This window comes from Anomaloglossus baeobatrachus, chromosome 2 (assembly GCF_048569485.1).
Source record: "Anomaloglossus baeobatrachus isolate aAnoBae1 chromosome 2, aAnoBae1.hap1, whole genome shotgun sequence".
NCBI lineage: Eukaryota > Metazoa > Chordata > Amphibia > Anura > Aromobatidae > Anomaloglossus > Anomaloglossus baeobatrachus.
The window spans coordinates 528,042,443-528,061,064 of record NC_134354.1 but is presented as its reverse complement, the minus strand read 5'-3'; the positions used below and the strand labels follow the sequence as shown (position 1 = coordinate 528,061,064).

The 18,622-nt window shown below is 42.0% G+C and overlaps 1 protein-coding gene across 5 annotated transcripts in view; it reads right to left on the bottom strand.

The window, feature by feature from the left end:
• TMEM131 (transmembrane protein 131) overlaps positions 1 to 18,622 on the bottom strand; it is a 252,048-nt gene that overhangs the window by 115,303 nt on the left and 118,123 nt on the right. For all 5 annotated transcript variants that reach the window (XM_075336598.1, XM_075336600.1, XM_075336599.1 and 2 more), the window contains exon 5: positions 3,309 to 3,432. In XM_075336598.1, the coding sequence (XP_075192713.1) occupies positions 3,309 to 3,432 (124 nt within the window). The remainder of the gene's footprint in view (positions 1 to 3,308; positions 3,433 to 18,622) is intronic.

The following is an 18,622-nucleotide window of genomic DNA, read 5'->3' as shown; positions in this document are numbered from 1 at the left end:
CAAGATAGTAAATATGCTAAGCAACAACTAAATATAGTAATACTGATGTCCTCCTGATAGAAGGAGGAACGCTATTGTAGCGCATAGATGAATACATGATATAAATACTAATGAGCAGTGCACAAACTCCTACATTAACTAGGATCAATAAATCAATTAAATCATTCTTTATATAGCACAGGATTAAGAAAAAAATTAGCTTCAAGGATAGTGCCATAGGAAAGAAAATGGATCTTTTCAAGGAGTGATTCTTTGCAAGATGCAGTTTATCTATGGAAGCGCTGCCAGGGCGTAATTGCTGTGACAGCCAGGTTTTTACTACTGCTCCAAAAATAATAGAGCAATAAAAAGAGATGGATGCTAGGTACTGAAGGTCACAAACGCTTCCAGAGCGCTGCTATTAATAGGATATCCTCAGCCCATTTCAAGGAGCACTTTTATACTTTTAAAGTGTTGAACTGACTAATTATAAAAAAAAACATAAAAAGAAAACTAAATAAAATGAATGATGGTAAACAGGAGTGTTTTTCTGAACATGCAGAAAACCCTGCATTTTTTTAAATATTCAGCAGACTGCAGGATTTTTTCTAATGATCTATTGCTTTATAAGGTTGGTCACACCCAAATGAGCAGGCTCTAAGACGTTTCCAAGATAACCAGGAAAAAAAAAATATCCATAATTACTTTGTGTGACTGCAGACTGCTGGATCTTGACAGTGTGATGCATCCACTGACACGATCCCCTGTAACGTCCGTGTTAATAAGCAGACACGTGGCCACATACAGAATATGCAACTTGTTGTCACATGGTGAAAGACACATCAAGCTTTTCAATGTAATAGCGGAGAGGAGTCTAATCAGCACATGGCCGCAAATATAAAAATCACATACATGAAGTCACGGGACCACCCAATTGCAAGGGGAATCATGACAATTTGTACACCGCACACTGTCATGATTTGGCAGTCTGCAATCACAGTGTCGGCAGAGTATTCTTTTCAGGCTGAAAACCCCTTTAAATTTTTTTCCTTTTGGAGACAGAGGGGGGGAGACTCCTACTTCTATCTTTTAGTCAGAAACAAGACAACAAAAAGGAAGGGGACAACGATTTCCTGGACTGAACAGAATTGGTCCTTAAATATTTTTTAAATCTTAAGTTTAATATGAGATTATAAATCCATGTTCATCATAAAATAACTTTCGTTGGGAATATATAGTCATGTAGGGGTGGTCCGAAGGCAAAGTAATATTCATTCTAAATCCCTAATTAGTGTCATAAACTAATGACTAATATGTTGGTATTTAAAATTCCCTACTCTGCCCTAACTACACTATCTACTATTGTATTTTTTTTTTTCTTACTTCCGCTGATGACGCTTCGTTTGAGAATCTCAGCGCCTGCTGGGACACTCAAACAGCAGGGGTCAGAGGCTCCGGTTACTTCCAACGCCTTTGCCCCATTCTCCCGGAAATAAAGCATCTTCACTGACGCCAATTTCAGGCGCTGGGCTAGTCCCTGCTCAATGTGTGATGTGCACAATGACAGCAGGAATTAGGCGGCAACAGAGCGGTGTCAGAATAATCGGTGTGCAAAGACCAGTGAAGTCACTTGTAGGGGTGGCTCTGGTCTCTGCATGCTAGGCATTCTGACACCGCTCTGTTGCCTTCTCATCACTGCTGATCTCAGACGGCAAGATCTGTTATTGTATACATCGCACAGAGCACATTGCGCGGGAACTAGTCCAGCTGAAACTAGCATTACTGATGATGTTTCGTTTCAGAGGGGGGGCAGAGACTGTGGCAGTGATCGTAGCCTCTGCTCACTGATAATGTTTTGTTTGAGAATCCCAGCATGCACTGAGAAACTCATACTAAGGCCTAAGACACACGGCATGAAAATCAGACCGAGTGGAATGCGATAAAACATCGCATTCTACTCGGGCCAATATTAGCCTGTGTGTCAGCACACATGAGCGATTATTTTCTCGGCCCCAATTGGACCAAGAAAACAATTGCAGCATGCTGCGACTGTAATGCGAGACTCTCTCGCACCCATTCAAGTGTATGGGGCAATAGAAAGATTGCACTGCAGTCACAGTACACCGGGTGTACCGCGAGTGCAGGGCGAGAATGGCAATAGCCGGCTACAGAGGAGAGAGGGAGATAATTCCCTCCCTCTCCTCCTGCATGCTGGTGCGCCCCTCCTCAGCACTGGCCCACCCCTCCTGAGTGCCGGCCCGCCCCCCGCAGCTGAGGTCCAATTGCATGATCTGACCTCAGTCGCAGTGACACTTGCATGACACTCTGCTCCCGTTGTGCTGCCAGCAAGAGCCGAGTATCATGCAAGGATCGCATTAGTCCCCGTGTGGCCCCGGCCTGTCATCACAGAGGAAGAAAAAAATAAAACTGAAGTTAGAAAGCATAGTTAAGGAACAGGAGTGAAGTTTTAATGCAATTATAAATTAGTTCATAATATGGCACTAAATGAATAGGGATTTAGAATGAAAATTACTTTGGCCTTCGGACCACCCCTTTAAAAAGATTTTCCCCCTTCAGTAAACTCTCTTCACAGACTGCAATAACTATAATACAACAATGTATTAGTGAGCTCAGCGGCTCTGTCCTTGAAGATGGCACGAGCCGCTGAGCTCACTGACTTGCTACAGCGCTGTTGACGTGACTTGACATAAGGCTGCAAATACCAGAATCCCAGTCGCAGTGGAGACCTGGTGCTAGACAAAGGGAAGGGCAAGTAATACTCTGTATTTTTGCTTAGCTATCGCTTTAAAAAAAACCAAAAAAAACAAAAAACTAAATAAATAAATTAATTCTTAAAAAGGAGACATCGCCTTTAATTGATAATAATGCAATGTGCAGAAAAAAGAAAATTGCAGTATATTTAAGCATCTGAGTAAAAAAGCCAAGGTCACTTTGTTTTATGAGAAGGCACAAAAGGCCCAAATACCCCTAAGCTGGCCATACACATTAGATATACTGTATGTCGGCCCAACCTGGTCATTTTGTTGTGGCCAGTCATCCAGCTAAAGGCTTGTCTGCTTGCTGTGGGTTTTTTATATTCCAACCTTTTGTACAGTGGAAAATATTAAATGTTTTCCAATACCAGCAAGATGAATTACAATTCTAAAATCTTATTCACATGTATGGGTTTTTTATGCTTTTTTTGTTTCTTTTTTGGACCAGTAAGTCAATTCAATTCTTTCACTGTATGAGGACCTGAGATTGCTATTCCATTGCCAAAGGATAAAGGAAGTAGAAAATCGTTGTATATGTAACCAAACGTTACTTACCCTATTTTGAAAAAAAGACGCATGAAAATGCGATGTTGTTGCTGATATAGATATTAAAGTAATAGTTTCATCTGAACTAGGATTGTGCAAGTAAACTTTTTCCATTTTGGGCATCCCCACAGGCCTAGGATAAAACACAGAAAGCAGAATTACAACCGGCATACAAAGACATTTACAAGACTTAAGTGCAATAATTAGCATTTATAGCTTTTACATGGCTTCAAAAGCCTAAGCAATTTTATGACATTTGAAAAGAGAAAGCAATACCGAGAGAACCTAGCAAAATATAGTCCATGATGTGAAGCTCCAAACCACAAAAAGTAGTATTGTGAGAAAATCAAGGCCGACAAGTCAAAGCCATGGACATTTACTTCTTAGAAGCATCTCCTAAGAAATAATGTGCTCCAAAGTGCAGGACTAAAAAATATGAGCATTGTTGGACGGATTATAGGTACAACTGTAATAAGAGGTGATGCAGCAGCGCAGAGAAATGTTCCTTTACACAACGATCTATATCAGCAGGAGCTGTACAAAGGTGTAACAATAGAAAAACGAGAATCCAGTTCCATAAAATAAACTGTATTTTATTCCAAATTCATTAAAATAGGAGTCATCAATAGGGAGTGGCAGCTCATGTTGCCGTGTTTAGACCAACAGGTCTTAGTCGTAACAGTCTGCTAACAAAGTAAAATGTTTAAAACCAATAAGGTTATTTGCGCAGGTTGCACCTTTGTGGTGACCTCAAAGATGCATGTTTGTGGCCCCCAAAAAACGCACCTGCAGCAAAAAACGCTACATCTGAATCTCACAGCGAGTGCCATAGAACATGACTGCTCGCTGTGAGCTCCACGCAGCAACTGAAGTGACCCGGAGCCCACAGCAGGCAGACAAGTTATATGGTGATCGCTGTGATCTTCAGATGTAGCAGTGGTGGAAGCATCGTGGGACCTCATGTGGATTACGTTAGACCTGCAGGGGTGTTTTAGGGGGTTAATAAAGTGGTGAAAAAGGGTGCTTTTTTGTCTTTTATTTCAAATAAAGGATTTTTACGGTGTTTATTTCTTTTCACTTACAGATTAGTAATGGGGGTGTTTCAGATGCCTGCCATCACTAATCTAGGACTTAGTGGCTGCTGTGGGCTGCCATTAACTCCCTCATTACCCCGATTTCCACAGCATCAGGGCAATTGAGAAGAGCCGGGTAGCATGCCGGGACTGTGGCATCTAATGGATGTGGCAATTCCGGGCGGCTGCTGGCTAATATATTCAGGCTGGGGGGTGCCCAATAACCATGTGTATCCCCAGTCTGAAAATACCAGCCCCCAGCTGTCAGGCTTTATCTGTGCTATGTATCATAACATCGGGGGATCCTACGCCAATTTTTTAAATTTATTTTACTGTTTGATATAGACCCGCCCATTGGCGGTGTGACAGCTGCCCCGGTGACTCGGTAAGTATGAAGCGACTGGTCCTACCCCTTTGCGCCGGATTCTGGTCTTCATAGAATTTATATGGGGACCAGCACCTGGCCAGATACCAGGGATCAATCCCCCGCTGACCCAGAGTCAGCGGGGGACTGCTCTGCCAGTCCACCGAAACACAGGGACAAAACACAAAAAGAATTGACATGCTGCGTCTTTGTGGTCACCCACAGTATGCTTGGGATGACAGCTGATAGCTAAAAAAGAAAAACAGTTGGATGCAGCCATATTAGTGAAACTAAAATGAAAATCATTACGACTTATGTACTGAACGAACTCTGGGACGTCAGTCTTCTGAAGAGTCCAAGGCATCAAAATATCATCTATAAAACGGCCGTACCACAACAAGCAGTCTACAATGGATTATTATGAGAAAAAAAATAAGATTTTTCCCACCAAGCAATAAAAAGTATTGCATTTCAACCACATTGGGGCACCTCTGGTCTGCAGAAGAAAAAATAAAAGATCAAGGCATGAAAAAATTATGATGTAATAAATATTCAATGGACATAAGCAAAACTTGATTTATAGCTGATGAAAACTCATTATTGTGGGAAAAATGATCTGAAATAGCAAGATGATGCAGAATACTAGAACAAAAGACTGAATGTCGCAGGAAACTAAAGACATTATCCGACCAGATGAAGTTATTGGAAAATCTCAAAACGTCTGTCCCATCCTTCAAATACCTAGGAGTAACCACCACCATAGGCTGCAATATAGTATCACTGTGTATGACCTAATCTAATGTACGATAATGTTCTTCTGGAAACTCTACTGTCTTGTTAATTAAGTAATTCATGATATTGTTTAAGTCGTGCTGCTGTGATACCATAATTTGCCACGGGATCAATAAAGTGTATCGTATCGTATCATATCGTATCGCATCCTATCGTATCGTATCAACCCAGGAACTAAGACTTTCGTTCAAAGACACAATACCTGAGATGATAGGCCTCAAAACTTCCTTATGGATTTTTGGAAGTCCATGAAATATGGCTGCCACTGGAAACTCGACCAGTTGCATAAAGTTGGTAAGTACTTCTTTAAAGATTTAGGTAGGATCCTCTATGATAAGCATGCGTCCTCTAGAATTGGAAGTGCCTGTTTGATGTGCAGATCTGCATTCAGAATCACCTCAGTGCCTCCCTTGTCTGATGCCCACACAATAAGATTGTTGTTCCTTTGTAATTCATGAATGGCCGCATATTCTCTAGTGCTCAAATTAGAATGACAAGGGGCAAGTGTGGATTCTGCAGGCAGAGCCCAAGATCTTTTCTCAACTACTGAAAATCATTAACACATAAGGTGCGGCGAAACATTTTTCTCTACATGGTGAATTGGATGCTGGTTTCTTAAGGGTTAAAAAACCCAAAAGTCGGGGTAATTGGAAAAATTCTTTACTTAAGGCTGAATTACTAGGACCCCTTTTGGTTTGATTTTTTTGTAATGATTTAATGTATATTTATTAGATAATGTGTATTAGAATTTATTCTCTATATTTAAGATGTCAGATTTGTTTTTTGTATTTGAATTTATCGTGTGATTTCATTAATGATGTGATGAAATGAGTGAGTCTTATTTTTAAACGTTTTACTTTGCGGTATGTTACGGCTAAGATCTGTAGGTCAAAACGCGTCAACATGAGCTGCCGTTCTATATTGCCAACTCTATTTTAATATTAATTTGGAATAAAATACAGTTTATTTTATGGCACTACAGGATTCTCCTTTTTCTATTATTTGTTGCCTAGCAGTGGCTGTCGGGCTTTTCCGGATATTCCAAGGACTATACAAGCGGTAGACGAGACATCGGTGTGGTGAGTTTCCTGGAACCTTGTAGAAACATATACCGCTTTGTGCTTGGGCGAAAGAAGCCCAGGGCTGCCTCAAAGTCTTCTACTCCAAAATTAGGATGGGCGAGAATGAAACCGTAACCTTTAACTACTCAGTCACTTATAACAGAGAATGGTGAAGTAGGGCTTGCACGGCCGCGCCAGTGACCACTCTGACCATAGAGAGTTAATGTTCCTTTATTTCATCTTTAGGTCAACCTAAAGATGAAATAAAGGAACATTAACTCTCTATGGTCAGAGTGGTCACTGGCGCGGCCGTGCAAGCCCTACTTCACCATTCTCTGTTATCAGCCAATTTGGGTGCTGCTGCCTTTGGCCGTGATTTGTTGCCTGCATAGTAGTTGTGACTCTCACAACTCTCTGGGTGAGTGATATTCATTATTTCACCCCACATTTTACTCGGATAAGACCCTATTGCGCTTCTTTTTTCCACAGCTTCTCTTTATACTCAGTCACTTATGTCAGAGGCAGCAAAACAGCGTAAACAAACAATCACAAGTGATCCATCGCCCGGTCACTGTAACCAATGTCACCAAAGCAGAAAAATACCTAATCTGTGCAGATAAATTGCAAAACTCTGAATCACACAGACAAGAGTCACAGAACAGAGACATCCACATCAATAGAAAAACTGCAGCACAGTATTGGAAAGGACCTGTCCGATGACTGCTACATACTGTATGTTACAGCTGTCAGATGCGTAAGAGTGCCTTTAATGTGTCCGATCTGTACAGCTCCCCCGAATAGGAAGCCACCGCTCATATGAACTGCATTGGACCAACACACCATCACTTGTATCTGGCCTAGACCCAGATAGCAACCCTGTAATAAGAGGTTTCTGAATTCATTAAGAGCCACACACCACTTAATGATGTTGCAGATGGAGGAACAAGATCCAGGATCTGGAGCTTGTTCCTCCATCTGCTTCATACGTATTGTACGGCTGCCGTGGTGCCGTGCTGGAGACTTATACAGGCATACGCCATAAACGGTGAGCGGTTCTTTGTATTTTGTGACATTTTACTTAATGATGTTGGTGCATCTTATCACTGGCATGCAAATTCATGCACCTCACAATACGTCTTATTCCGGTCAGCGACTGGAGTAACATTTTTGGTATAAAAAAATACCGCCACTGGGTGGGTGTAGCCATGCTCTTTCCCATCCCAGCTCTCCCAGTTTCTACCATTTTAGCTGTACAAAACTGATGTGAAAGCGCTCCAAAAGTCACAAAATGTTGCCATCTCCATTCTGAATAAAAATTTTGCATATTTACTGCAGTTTTCTGCTGTAAACATGATTAATCAGGGACAAGGAACGCAAAAAAACAAAGAAACAAAAACAGATCTAGTGAATAGTTCTAGGTTAGTTATAAAAGTCCTGTAGATAGATAAAACCGATCCTTTGAGCGCTAATAGATCTATTATCTCAGGTTTTCTTTGTGAATAATTATGCTTTATTTGTGACAATTAGATTAAAACAAATAAAGCTCTTGTTATCACAACGCGTTTCAGCAAGATAAACTTGCCATCATCAGGTGCCACCTGATGACACCTGATTATGGCAAGTTTATCTTGCTGAAACGCGATAACAAGAGCTTTATTTGTTTTAATCTAATTGTCACAAATAAAGCATAATTATTCACAAAGAAAACCTGAGATAATAGATCTATTAGCGCTCAAAGGACCGGTTTTATCTATCTACATGCCTTCACTCCCTTAAGGGATTCCGGCTCAGAGCTGCTGAAAGCAATAGATCTTAATCCTCCCAAATAACCCTAGAGGGAAGACAAACGGCCGCAATTAGTTCCAGGATCTTATGAGTCGGGGAACTAGGAACCAGGAGTGGTCATCTCCTAAGGTTTACCCAGCCTAACATCGGATAACACCAGCCGAGATAACCCACCATCCTCCAGAGGAATTATATGATATCACCGAGGTTGTGAGAGGGCGCACAACTCAATCAGGTGAGCAGTTTTTAATACGCTGTAACAAACTTTGTCCCACGGGTGCTTCTCATATGCGCTATCTTTATTTTCAGTTATAAAAGTCCTAGCACACCGATAACATACTAACAGGCTAGTAAACGTCTGCAGACCGGTAAATGTGTGGCCTGTCAGCGGTCGCTGAAGTGTGCATCACGCAGGTACTCCATGTGCCTCCATACACAAGGCATTGCCAAGACTGCTCATTCATTAGTGGTCCCGTACACAGTGGTAACAATGAGATGAAGCAGGTAATATCTACAGAAAATAAGGCCTGGCCCCACTATCTCCAGTGGAAACAAGCTGTACCTTGTGTGATCCCGGCAGGCCCATTCTGCCAGCCATACAATACGTGTCACTATGTGCTTCACTTGCTTTTTTTGTTGTTCATGGTTTTTTTTTACTTATTCTTGAACTTTGAAAGATAATGAACTGACAGCGGATAAGAATTTTCTGCTTATCAGAGAAGATAAATGCATGACATCTACCTGACCCGATCACCCCATGTACTAGGGACTAAAAATTAAACAAGCCTTGGCTCACGGCTTTACACTACAAACTACTTAAAAAGGATCTGCCGAGTGCCGCCCAAACAATAGCGCACTTTTTTGATTTCTTAGGCCGTGTGCGCAGACTGAGTATTTGGTGAGTTTTTTTATCTCAGTATTTGAAAGCCAAAACCAGGAGTAAGTAAAAAGAAATACAGAAATGGTGACATTTTTCTATTCTACACTTCCTCTGATTGTGCCTCTCCTGGTTTTGGCTTATAAATACTCAATGTGCGCACGTGGCCTTAAAAATAAAAAAAAAAAATTAAACTGCATTCAGGCTTGTGTAACAGTGGAAATTTGGTGTGCTTTCTAAATAACTCAATACACAGCCATTAATGTCTAAACCGCTGACAATAAAAGTGAAAATGTCCAAATTGTGCCCAACTTTCCTTTGCGCCATTTTCCTTGCCCTGTTTCATGTGACTCTTTCGTGTTACAAGGTCTCGGGTGTGAATGGGGAGCAAAATGTGAAATTTGGTGTTATCACTCACACTCATACTGGTCACTGAAAGTGCAGCATGGCACCGTATGGCAAAGAATTCTCTGAGGATCTGAAAAAAAGAGAATTGTTGCTCTACATAAAGATGGCCCAAACTATAAGAAGATTGCCAGCACCCTGAAACTGAGCTGCAGCACGGTGGCCAAGACCATACAGTGGTTTAACAAGACCGGTTTCATACAGAACAGGCCTCGCTATGGCTGACTAAAGAAGTTGAGTGCACGTGCTCAGCATTAGCTCAGAGGTTGTCTTTTCAAAATAGACGTATGACTGCTGCCAGCATTGTTGCAGAGGTTACAGGGGTGGGGGGTCCGAACACCGCACACTGCATCAAGTTGGTCTGCATGGCTGTTGTCCTAGAAGGAAGCCTCTTTTAAAGATTATGCACAAGAAAACTGCAAACAGTCTCCTGAAGACAAGGAGACTAAGTACATGGATTGCGGGAACCCTGTCCTGTGATGTGAGGAGACCATGATAAACTTATTTAGTTCAGATGGTATCAAGCATGTGTGGTGGCACCCAGGTGAGCAGTACAAAGACAAGTGTGTCTTGCCTACAGTAAAGCATGGTGGTGGGAGCATCATGGTTTGGTACTGCATGAGTGCTGCCGGCTGTGGGAGCTACAGTTCATTGAGGGAACCATGAATGCCAACATGTACTGTGTCAAAGTTAAGCAGAGCATGATACCCTCCCTTCCGAAACTGGACCACAGGGTAGTATTCCAACATAATGACACTAAATACTCCTCCAAGACTTCCACTATCTTGCTAAAGAAACTGAGGGTAAAGGTTCCAGACTGGCCAAGCATGTCTCCAGACAAACAATACTGAGCACTTGTGGGGCATCTTCAAATGAAAGATGGGGGAGCGCAAGGTCTATAACATCCACCGGCTCTGTGATGTCGTCATGGAGGAGTGGAAGAAGATTCCAGTGGCTCCTATGAAGCTCTAGTGAACTCCACATGCCCAAGAGAGTTGTTTTTTGTTTATTTTTTACATAAAGAAAAAATGGTGGCCACACAAGATATTGAGACTTTGTGCACAATTTGGCCATTTTCACATAGGGGTGTGCTCCCTTTTGTTTCCAGCTGTTTAGACATTAATGGATGTGTGTTGTTGAGTTATTTAGAGGACGCAAAAAATTCACAAAGATGTGATGCATACTCACATTTGTGATATACTCTTTTGAGCAATGGCAGATATACAAGATATTGGCAGGGGTGCCTGGTGTTGGACCCCAACCGATCACACACTGATGTCCTCTCCTAAGGATAGGTCATCAATGTTTAAGTTGTGGACAACCTCTCTAAATATGCAATTTTAAAGGAATTATCCAGAATAATTATTTATTTATTTTTACAATGGGCCCAAGAACTGACAGGTAAGTAGTTTCGAACTTCCTGCACTGATTAAAAATAGTCTCAGATAATCCCTTTAATTCTTGTCCAAAATTCAAGTGCTCAAGCCTATGTAATGAACTGACCTCAATACATCGCCCTATGCTGTTTCTGTATGTAATGCACTAACTATGCTGTGCACAACACAAATTATCATATAATTACAACTTCTAAATATAGAAACTAGAACGAATACTATATGTTGTGTCTACGCTGCGCTCTCACACTGTACAGAAGAAAACCACAAAAGTCACAAAACCAGTGATCCACAACCAACACAAAAGCAGGTGTCAGCAGAGGCTCTAAGTGCACCTCACAGGACAAGGCCTAAACATTAGCATGTACTTCTATAGGATGCAGACGGATTCTCTAACCCATATGTAATAATGTTATTAATATAACTATGCTGATCGCTCAGGTAAGGGATCAGACTAATCTGAGGATGCAGAAGCCGCCTGCTTTTCATGTACTATTCTGGACCGAACACAGGCAAGATAGTGCATGCTGCTATTATTCACTGCATATAGGTTATTATTGGGCAGTTTTCTGCCCGTTACACACATGGACAACATAATTACCAAAAATACAGCTGTCTGATTGAAGCCATACAACCCCTCTGATTGGGGCCCACAGAACCCCCTCTGATTGGGGCCCACAGAACCCCCTCTGATTGGGGCCCACAGAACCCCCTCTGATTGGGGCCCACAGAACCCCCTCTGATTGGGGCCCATAGAACCCCTCTGATTGGGGCCCATACAACCCCTCTGTAGTTTTAATAGGGTATTCTCCCATATCTCTTTTTATCCATATCACAATTTCCATCAAAAATAGACATTCTTTTGCTCCTAGTACGGCCTTAACTTAATTCCCCCTTCTTTGCAATGTGCTGCTGAACGCTGGTTGCCTTCTCAGCATTGGTAAGGGTGATGTGACCAGTAAGAGGGGAGGTGAAAAACATCCCAGCAGTGATTATTTGGTGTACAAATCCCAATATAAGGAACGTCATGTCAAGGAAATGTACTATTCACATTCAGTGACCATCAGAATGTGGGCCGGGCCAGGCTCTACTGCTCTACAAATGAGACTATAACCACTACGACGACGACCACTGCAAGACTGCAGCCATGGCAAAAAAAACCAAAACACTGGTAATAAAAAGGTACCCCAATGAATATCGTCAGGTCAGAAAACAAACCCCCAGTACACCTGCACACAGAATTTTATTTTATTGTTCATTTGCTTCCTCCATGTAAAGATTAGCAACTTTCATTCAAAAAGGTCTATGATTGTGCTACTGCAGAGTGTCTGCGTCATTTATCTAGGCTCAGTGGTTTTGCAGAACTACTAGAAAATCTGTCAGGGGTCGTGCGAACGCTCATCATTCCCATCCCTTCTGTCAGTGTTAGAGATACCAGCAGGAAGGTGGAGGAGGTTTGTACACAGGTCTCAAGAGTAGTCAAGAGACCGGCTATAGAAAAGGAGGGCAGCGTTTGAATTGAGTGCCATATTGAATCCGCACTAATATTTTAGTCACTCATACAGTGCCAATAATTCCACGACACTTTACTGACACTAACATCACTGTCACCATTTGGAGTGTCCACACAAAACACAGGGAGAACATGCAACCTCTTTGCCAACTAATGTGCTTGGTGGGATTTGAACCCAGGACCCAGCTCTGCAAAGCAACGGGCTGCCCAATGATACTGAACTAATGAAGCCAGCATTACCCTGAATGGACAGAGTAAACACACATCCTGCCTGTATTACTGTGAGAGACACTCACAGAGAAAAATCTGAAACTAGGCTGAAGCAGCAAACTACATATCAGGGGGGAGTATGGAATAAAGATTTCAGATTGAAACTTAAAGGGAACCTGCCATGTTCCCAAATGTTATTAACCTGCAGATATGGGGTTAATATGTAGGTTATTAGTGTTCTAAAGCTATGCGGCCCCAGCACTGAAAGTGAGGGTCCTGGGTGAATTGAACTTTATTCCTCCCAGCAGCCGCAGGCTTTCAGTCATCAAGGTGTGGCGAGTGTAGCTTCAGTCATAGCTCAGTGCATAGTGAGTGGAATCTGTTACCACACCTCGGCACTGACTGATAACCGGCTCAAGGTCACTGATGCAGTTCATTTTCTCCGAATAGCCTTGTTTTCAGGACGGCAGCCCTACGGCTTTATACGCTATTAACGTGCAGATAACCCCATATGTGCAGGTTATTAGCATTTGTGGACATGATAGGTTTGCTTTAAGGTGAATTTACACTGTACGATTATGGTGAATGAGCCTATCTAAAAACATTAATTTCCCGATAAACGTGCAGTAGAAACAGACTGACTGTCACGTCAACAATTCCAGATCGGAGGCTCAATCTTCTAGTGTTAAATAGATTATTAAACGACCACTGATCGGCGGCCTTTTACTGCTGCAGATCTCGTATCGTAAACTCACCCAAAATGCAACTTTATTGACTAAAGGTTAACACTAACATAAGTCAAATAATTATTTCATGAGAAAGAAGTCCAAAGCCATGCATTTGTAACTGAGAGGCAAGTTTAACTACAATCTTTGAGATAGGAATACCCCTTTAACTTGTAAAAGCTTGTGACATATTTTGGATATGAATTTCACAAATTTGCCTTCAGGTATGGAAGGAATTTGGAACTCCTTGTTTTCACATTACCATGCCTCACTAAAACAAGCCCTAGATTGTACATATTAACCAGAGATGAATGAAGTAAACTGACAAAACATTTTTTTTTTTTTTTTAGAAAATCCATTGTACGACCTGGACATGTGCTATGGAACAACCTACCTAGCTGTCTGTAACACAAAGGTGAGCACCCAGAGCCTACTCATTCTCTGCGGTGTTTAACCTGAGCCTTGGGGAAAAACGACAAGCAACCAAAAGAGAAGTGAATTGTCCTTTTCGAAAATTCCTACAAATTTAGCCACATTTATGGTAAATTCACACGACCATCCCATTTTTGCGATCTGTAAAAAAAGGTCCTGTTTTTCCTCATATGCATCCGTGTGACAACCGCATCCATTCCGTATTTGATCCATTTTACATCCGTGTACCTTCCGGATTTTTTTGCGGACCACATACAGTCAAAAGCTAGAAAGATAGATAGCTGGATAGATAATAGATAGATTGCTGGATAGATAGATAATAGATAGATACAATAGATCGATACAATAGATACAGTAGACAAAGTAGATAGATACAGTAGATAGATGGATAGATGGATAGATAGTCCCACTCCCCTGCATTTTGTAATCTTGCACCCTTTAGTGCCTTTCATGTGGCACTAAAGGGTGGTTAGCTTTTTTAGCCACAAATTCATTACCCTGAAAAAATAAGGTGGAGTACCCCTATTTTTTGTAGCCAGCTAAGGCTGGTTTCACACTACGTTTATTTAACATGCGTCAGGAACGTTTTTTTGCTGCAAAAGCGGATCCTGCTTTTACAGCAAAAAACGCATGCAAACGCATCTGTTATTTTGCAGGATCCTGTCACTGGATGTTTAGCGGCGGGCATTGGAGTCATGTGATCGGGAGTGAGGGGAACTAGACTGGGAGCCGGCTTCTGACAGCTGCAGACGCTGGTAACCAAGGTAAACATCGGGCTTGGATACCCGATATTTATCTTGGTTACGAGTGTCTGCAGCTGCTAGGAGCCGGCTGTCTGCACACGTAACCAACGTAAACATCGGGTAACTAAGAGAAGTGGTTACCCGATATTTACCTTGGTTACGAGTGTCCGCAGCTCTCAGGTGGGAGAGAGAGGGAGGGGAGGAAGGGGGAAAGAACATCTGGAATACGGGATCCAGTTTTGGGCTCCGCATTTTAAAAAGGACATTCAGAAGTTAGAGTCAGTTCAAAGGCGGGCAACTAGACTATTACAAGGAATGGAAGGCCTCCCATATGATGACAGGTTGAAAAAGTTAGATATGTTTAGCTTAGAAAAAAGACGTCTCAGAGGAGATCTCATTTATATGTATAAATACATGTGTGGTCAATATAAAGGACTGGCACATGACTTATTCCTTCCAAAGACAGTACTAAGGACTAGGGGGCACTCACTGCGAGTGGAAGAAAAGCGATTCCGAAACCTAAATAGGAAAGGGTTCTTTACAGTTAGAGCAGTCAGACTGTGGAATACCCTACCACAAGAGGTAGTAATGGCAGATACTATAACAGCTTTTAAAAAAGGGCTGGATGATTTCCTCAGTACACAAAACATTGTTGGTTATAAATGACTTAGTGACTAAATGTAGAACTGGTGGAGGAAGGTTGAACTAGATGGACCTAGGTCTTTTTTCAACCTAAGTAACTATGTAACTATGTAACTATGACATAGATAGAGAGAGAGAGGGTGAGGGAGGGAGGAGGAGAGAGAGACAGATCACGCGAGACTGGTTCTGGGCATGCTCAGTACAAAAGCAGGATCCTGTCTATCAGCACGCCAGCGTTCACCTGCGTTTGCGTGCTGTTAAGTCAGGATCCGGTGACTTGCAGTATTTGGACGCAGCTCAAAAACGCTACAAGTAGCGTTTTTGAAACATGTTAAAAAACTGCAAGTCGCTGGATCCTCACTATAACGCACGCAAACGCAGGTGAACGCATGTTAACGCGAGTCCATTGCAAATGCATTGAAATGAAAACGCATTTGCACTGGATCCGCTTTTCCGCTAAAAAAACGTTATGGACGGATGTTAAATAAACGTAGTGTGAAACCAGCCTAAGGTGAAGCAGACAGCAGCAGCCTACAGACCACCGCCGGCAGCTTCACCGTGGCTGGTAATCCAAAACAGAGGGCACCCCACGCTGTTATTATAAATTAATTTAAATAGTTTATAACAGAAAACGTGGGTTCCCCCCCAAATTGGATCACCAACCAAGGAAAAGCGGACAGGTGTTCTCTGGTATTCAGACTAGGGAGGTCCACTGTTATTGGACTCTCCCCAGCCTAAAAATAGCAGGCCACAGATGCCCAAAAAGTGGCAAATCTCCTGGTGCGGTGGTAAACGAAGTAATATATGGGGTTGATACCAGCTGTGTAATGTGTGCTGCATCAATTCCTGACATTAGTTATGTCAAGGCGTCTATCAGATACCCGACACAATAACCTAGTCAGAAATAAAAAAATAAATAAAAAAAAATGGAAGACAAATTAAATTTGAAAAAATTCTCCCCAACACAATCCCACTTCTACAAATTTATTGAAAAGAAAAAACAAATCCGGGTCCGGTGTAATCCAATAAGGGAGTCCCACGACGATTCATACTCACTGTCCCAGTTAATGAAGAACAGAATGTTGCACATTGGCTGGGAGAGTAGTGCAGCAACCTGAGCTAAAATTATTAGGTCATGTAAGGTCACCGCAGGGCAAGACGAGCGTCGACGTCATGAGGTTAGCTCAGAACATTACCTGCGGTGATGAAGTCCGCTGAACTTGTGACGTCAGCACTCATCACGGAGTTCCACGGCCGTTGCGTTCTCACGTGAAGTATCGTAGGAGCTCGTGACGTCACAGCTAGTCACAGTCTTGGGCCGCCCGTGAGACTTGAGGTGACAGCGCAGTGGGCATGGAAGTCAGTGATGAGCGCTGATGTCATGAGTTGAGCAGACTTCATCACCGCAGGTAATAAACTTTGCTAACCTCTTGAAGGCAGCGCTAATCATCCCTGCAGCGGCTTAGACACTGCTGTGAGCTGCTGCAGAGCTGGCAGGGGCAGTGCGACAGACTGCAGGGGCACTGAGATGAAAGTCACAAGGAAGTGCTTCCGATCCTATACAAAACACATTGAATAGATGGTCTTGTCAGTAGGTCCGCGGGAAAAAAAAAAAGGTACTGACCAGGACAAAATGAACGGTCGTTTTAATGAGCTCTTACACGAAGTACTGAATAATATAACAGTTTAAACCTGGGTGTCATTTGCTGGATAAGGAAAAAGATCACAATTTTTTCAAAAATAAAGTTACAATTTTCACAGAATGTGGCCACCCAATCACACAATTTATTTTGAGTGGTCAAAAAAACCCCCATAAAAGCAATTTTTCATTTCAATGCAGCCAATAGGAAACAGCTATTCTTCCATGTTAGTTTTTACACTAACATTATTTGCATTGGGGATATAAAGAAACAAATATATGACTGGAAAATGAATACAGGTAATCAGCCAAATTATGAGTGAGGACTACCCGTCATACTAGACTATATGAACCCTCATTCAAGGAGGGCATTCCAAAAGAGCAATGATGCCAGTAGTGTTGAGCGAGCACTACCATGCTCAGGTGCTCGTAACAAGCAGATCAGACACTTGGACGGGCTCGACACAAAGTACCCATTAAAATGGATAGCAAGTATTTTTTCTGAAGATCTTCTGGAAAAATGCTCAAGTTTCCCATTGACTTCCATTATACTCGAGTCAAGTGTTAGCACTGCAGTCTTGCAGCGCTGGGATCCCGGGTTCAAATCCCACCAAGGACAACATCTGCAAGGAGTTTGTATGTTCTCCCCGTGTTTGTGTGGGTTTCCTCCGGGTTCTCCGGTTTCCTCCCACACTCCAAAAAACATACTCATAGCGAATTTAGATTGTGAGCCCCAATGGGGACAGTGTTGCCATTGTATGTAAAGCGCTGTGGAATCAATAGCACTATATAAATGAATAAATATTAACATTATTATTCCATAAATGTGCTTATTGGGATATAATAATATATACATATACATACTGCAGGGTCCGCTCTGGAGCGGTGCTGGGGTCAGGTGAAAGCTGCGGGCGGCAGCGTTAGACACAGACAGACTTTGAAGGTCTTTACAAAGGAGGCGTGACTCTCAGGATTCTATGGGGCTTTATGACTGTGGGAAACCCCTTCACTTGGTAAAGACCAGGAAAAAAAAAATCAACACTACATGGCTCATTTATCTGGAAAAGTATGGCATATTTATATATATTTCACTAGATGGTGGCCAGATTCTAGCGCATCGGGTACTCTAGAATATGTATGTAGTTTATTTATGAAGATTTAAGAATAATACATTGAATATACAGGGTGACATATACATCATCATTAAACGTTATTGTTTATTGAACTTAATACAACCGAATGAAATTATTAAACAGATCATCAAAATATATAAACTATTACATGAATATCTAACTGTATTTAAATAAATCATTGGCCGGAAGAAGTACATCCACACTATAATATATTTGTTAACAATATCAACCTAGCATATTTTTGTACACCACATTTCTTGTGAATACCTTTTGACTATCTATAAGCAACTTTCCTTGTAAAGGGGCATCAAAAACTTGAACCTTGACGTTGCATCTTATTTTAACTCTTGAAAATGCAACGTAGAGTTGCCAAGACCAAAAACAGACTGTCACGTTGCTAAGGTCGCAGTCGGGTATCTAAGGGGCCTGCCCGCACCACTCCCTCAGCAACACCCACATCCAATCCGGAGGCAGCTGAGCAAAGAGGTGGGCGGGGCATGCCAAGGAGGAAATAGGAAGCAGCCGCATCTCCCAG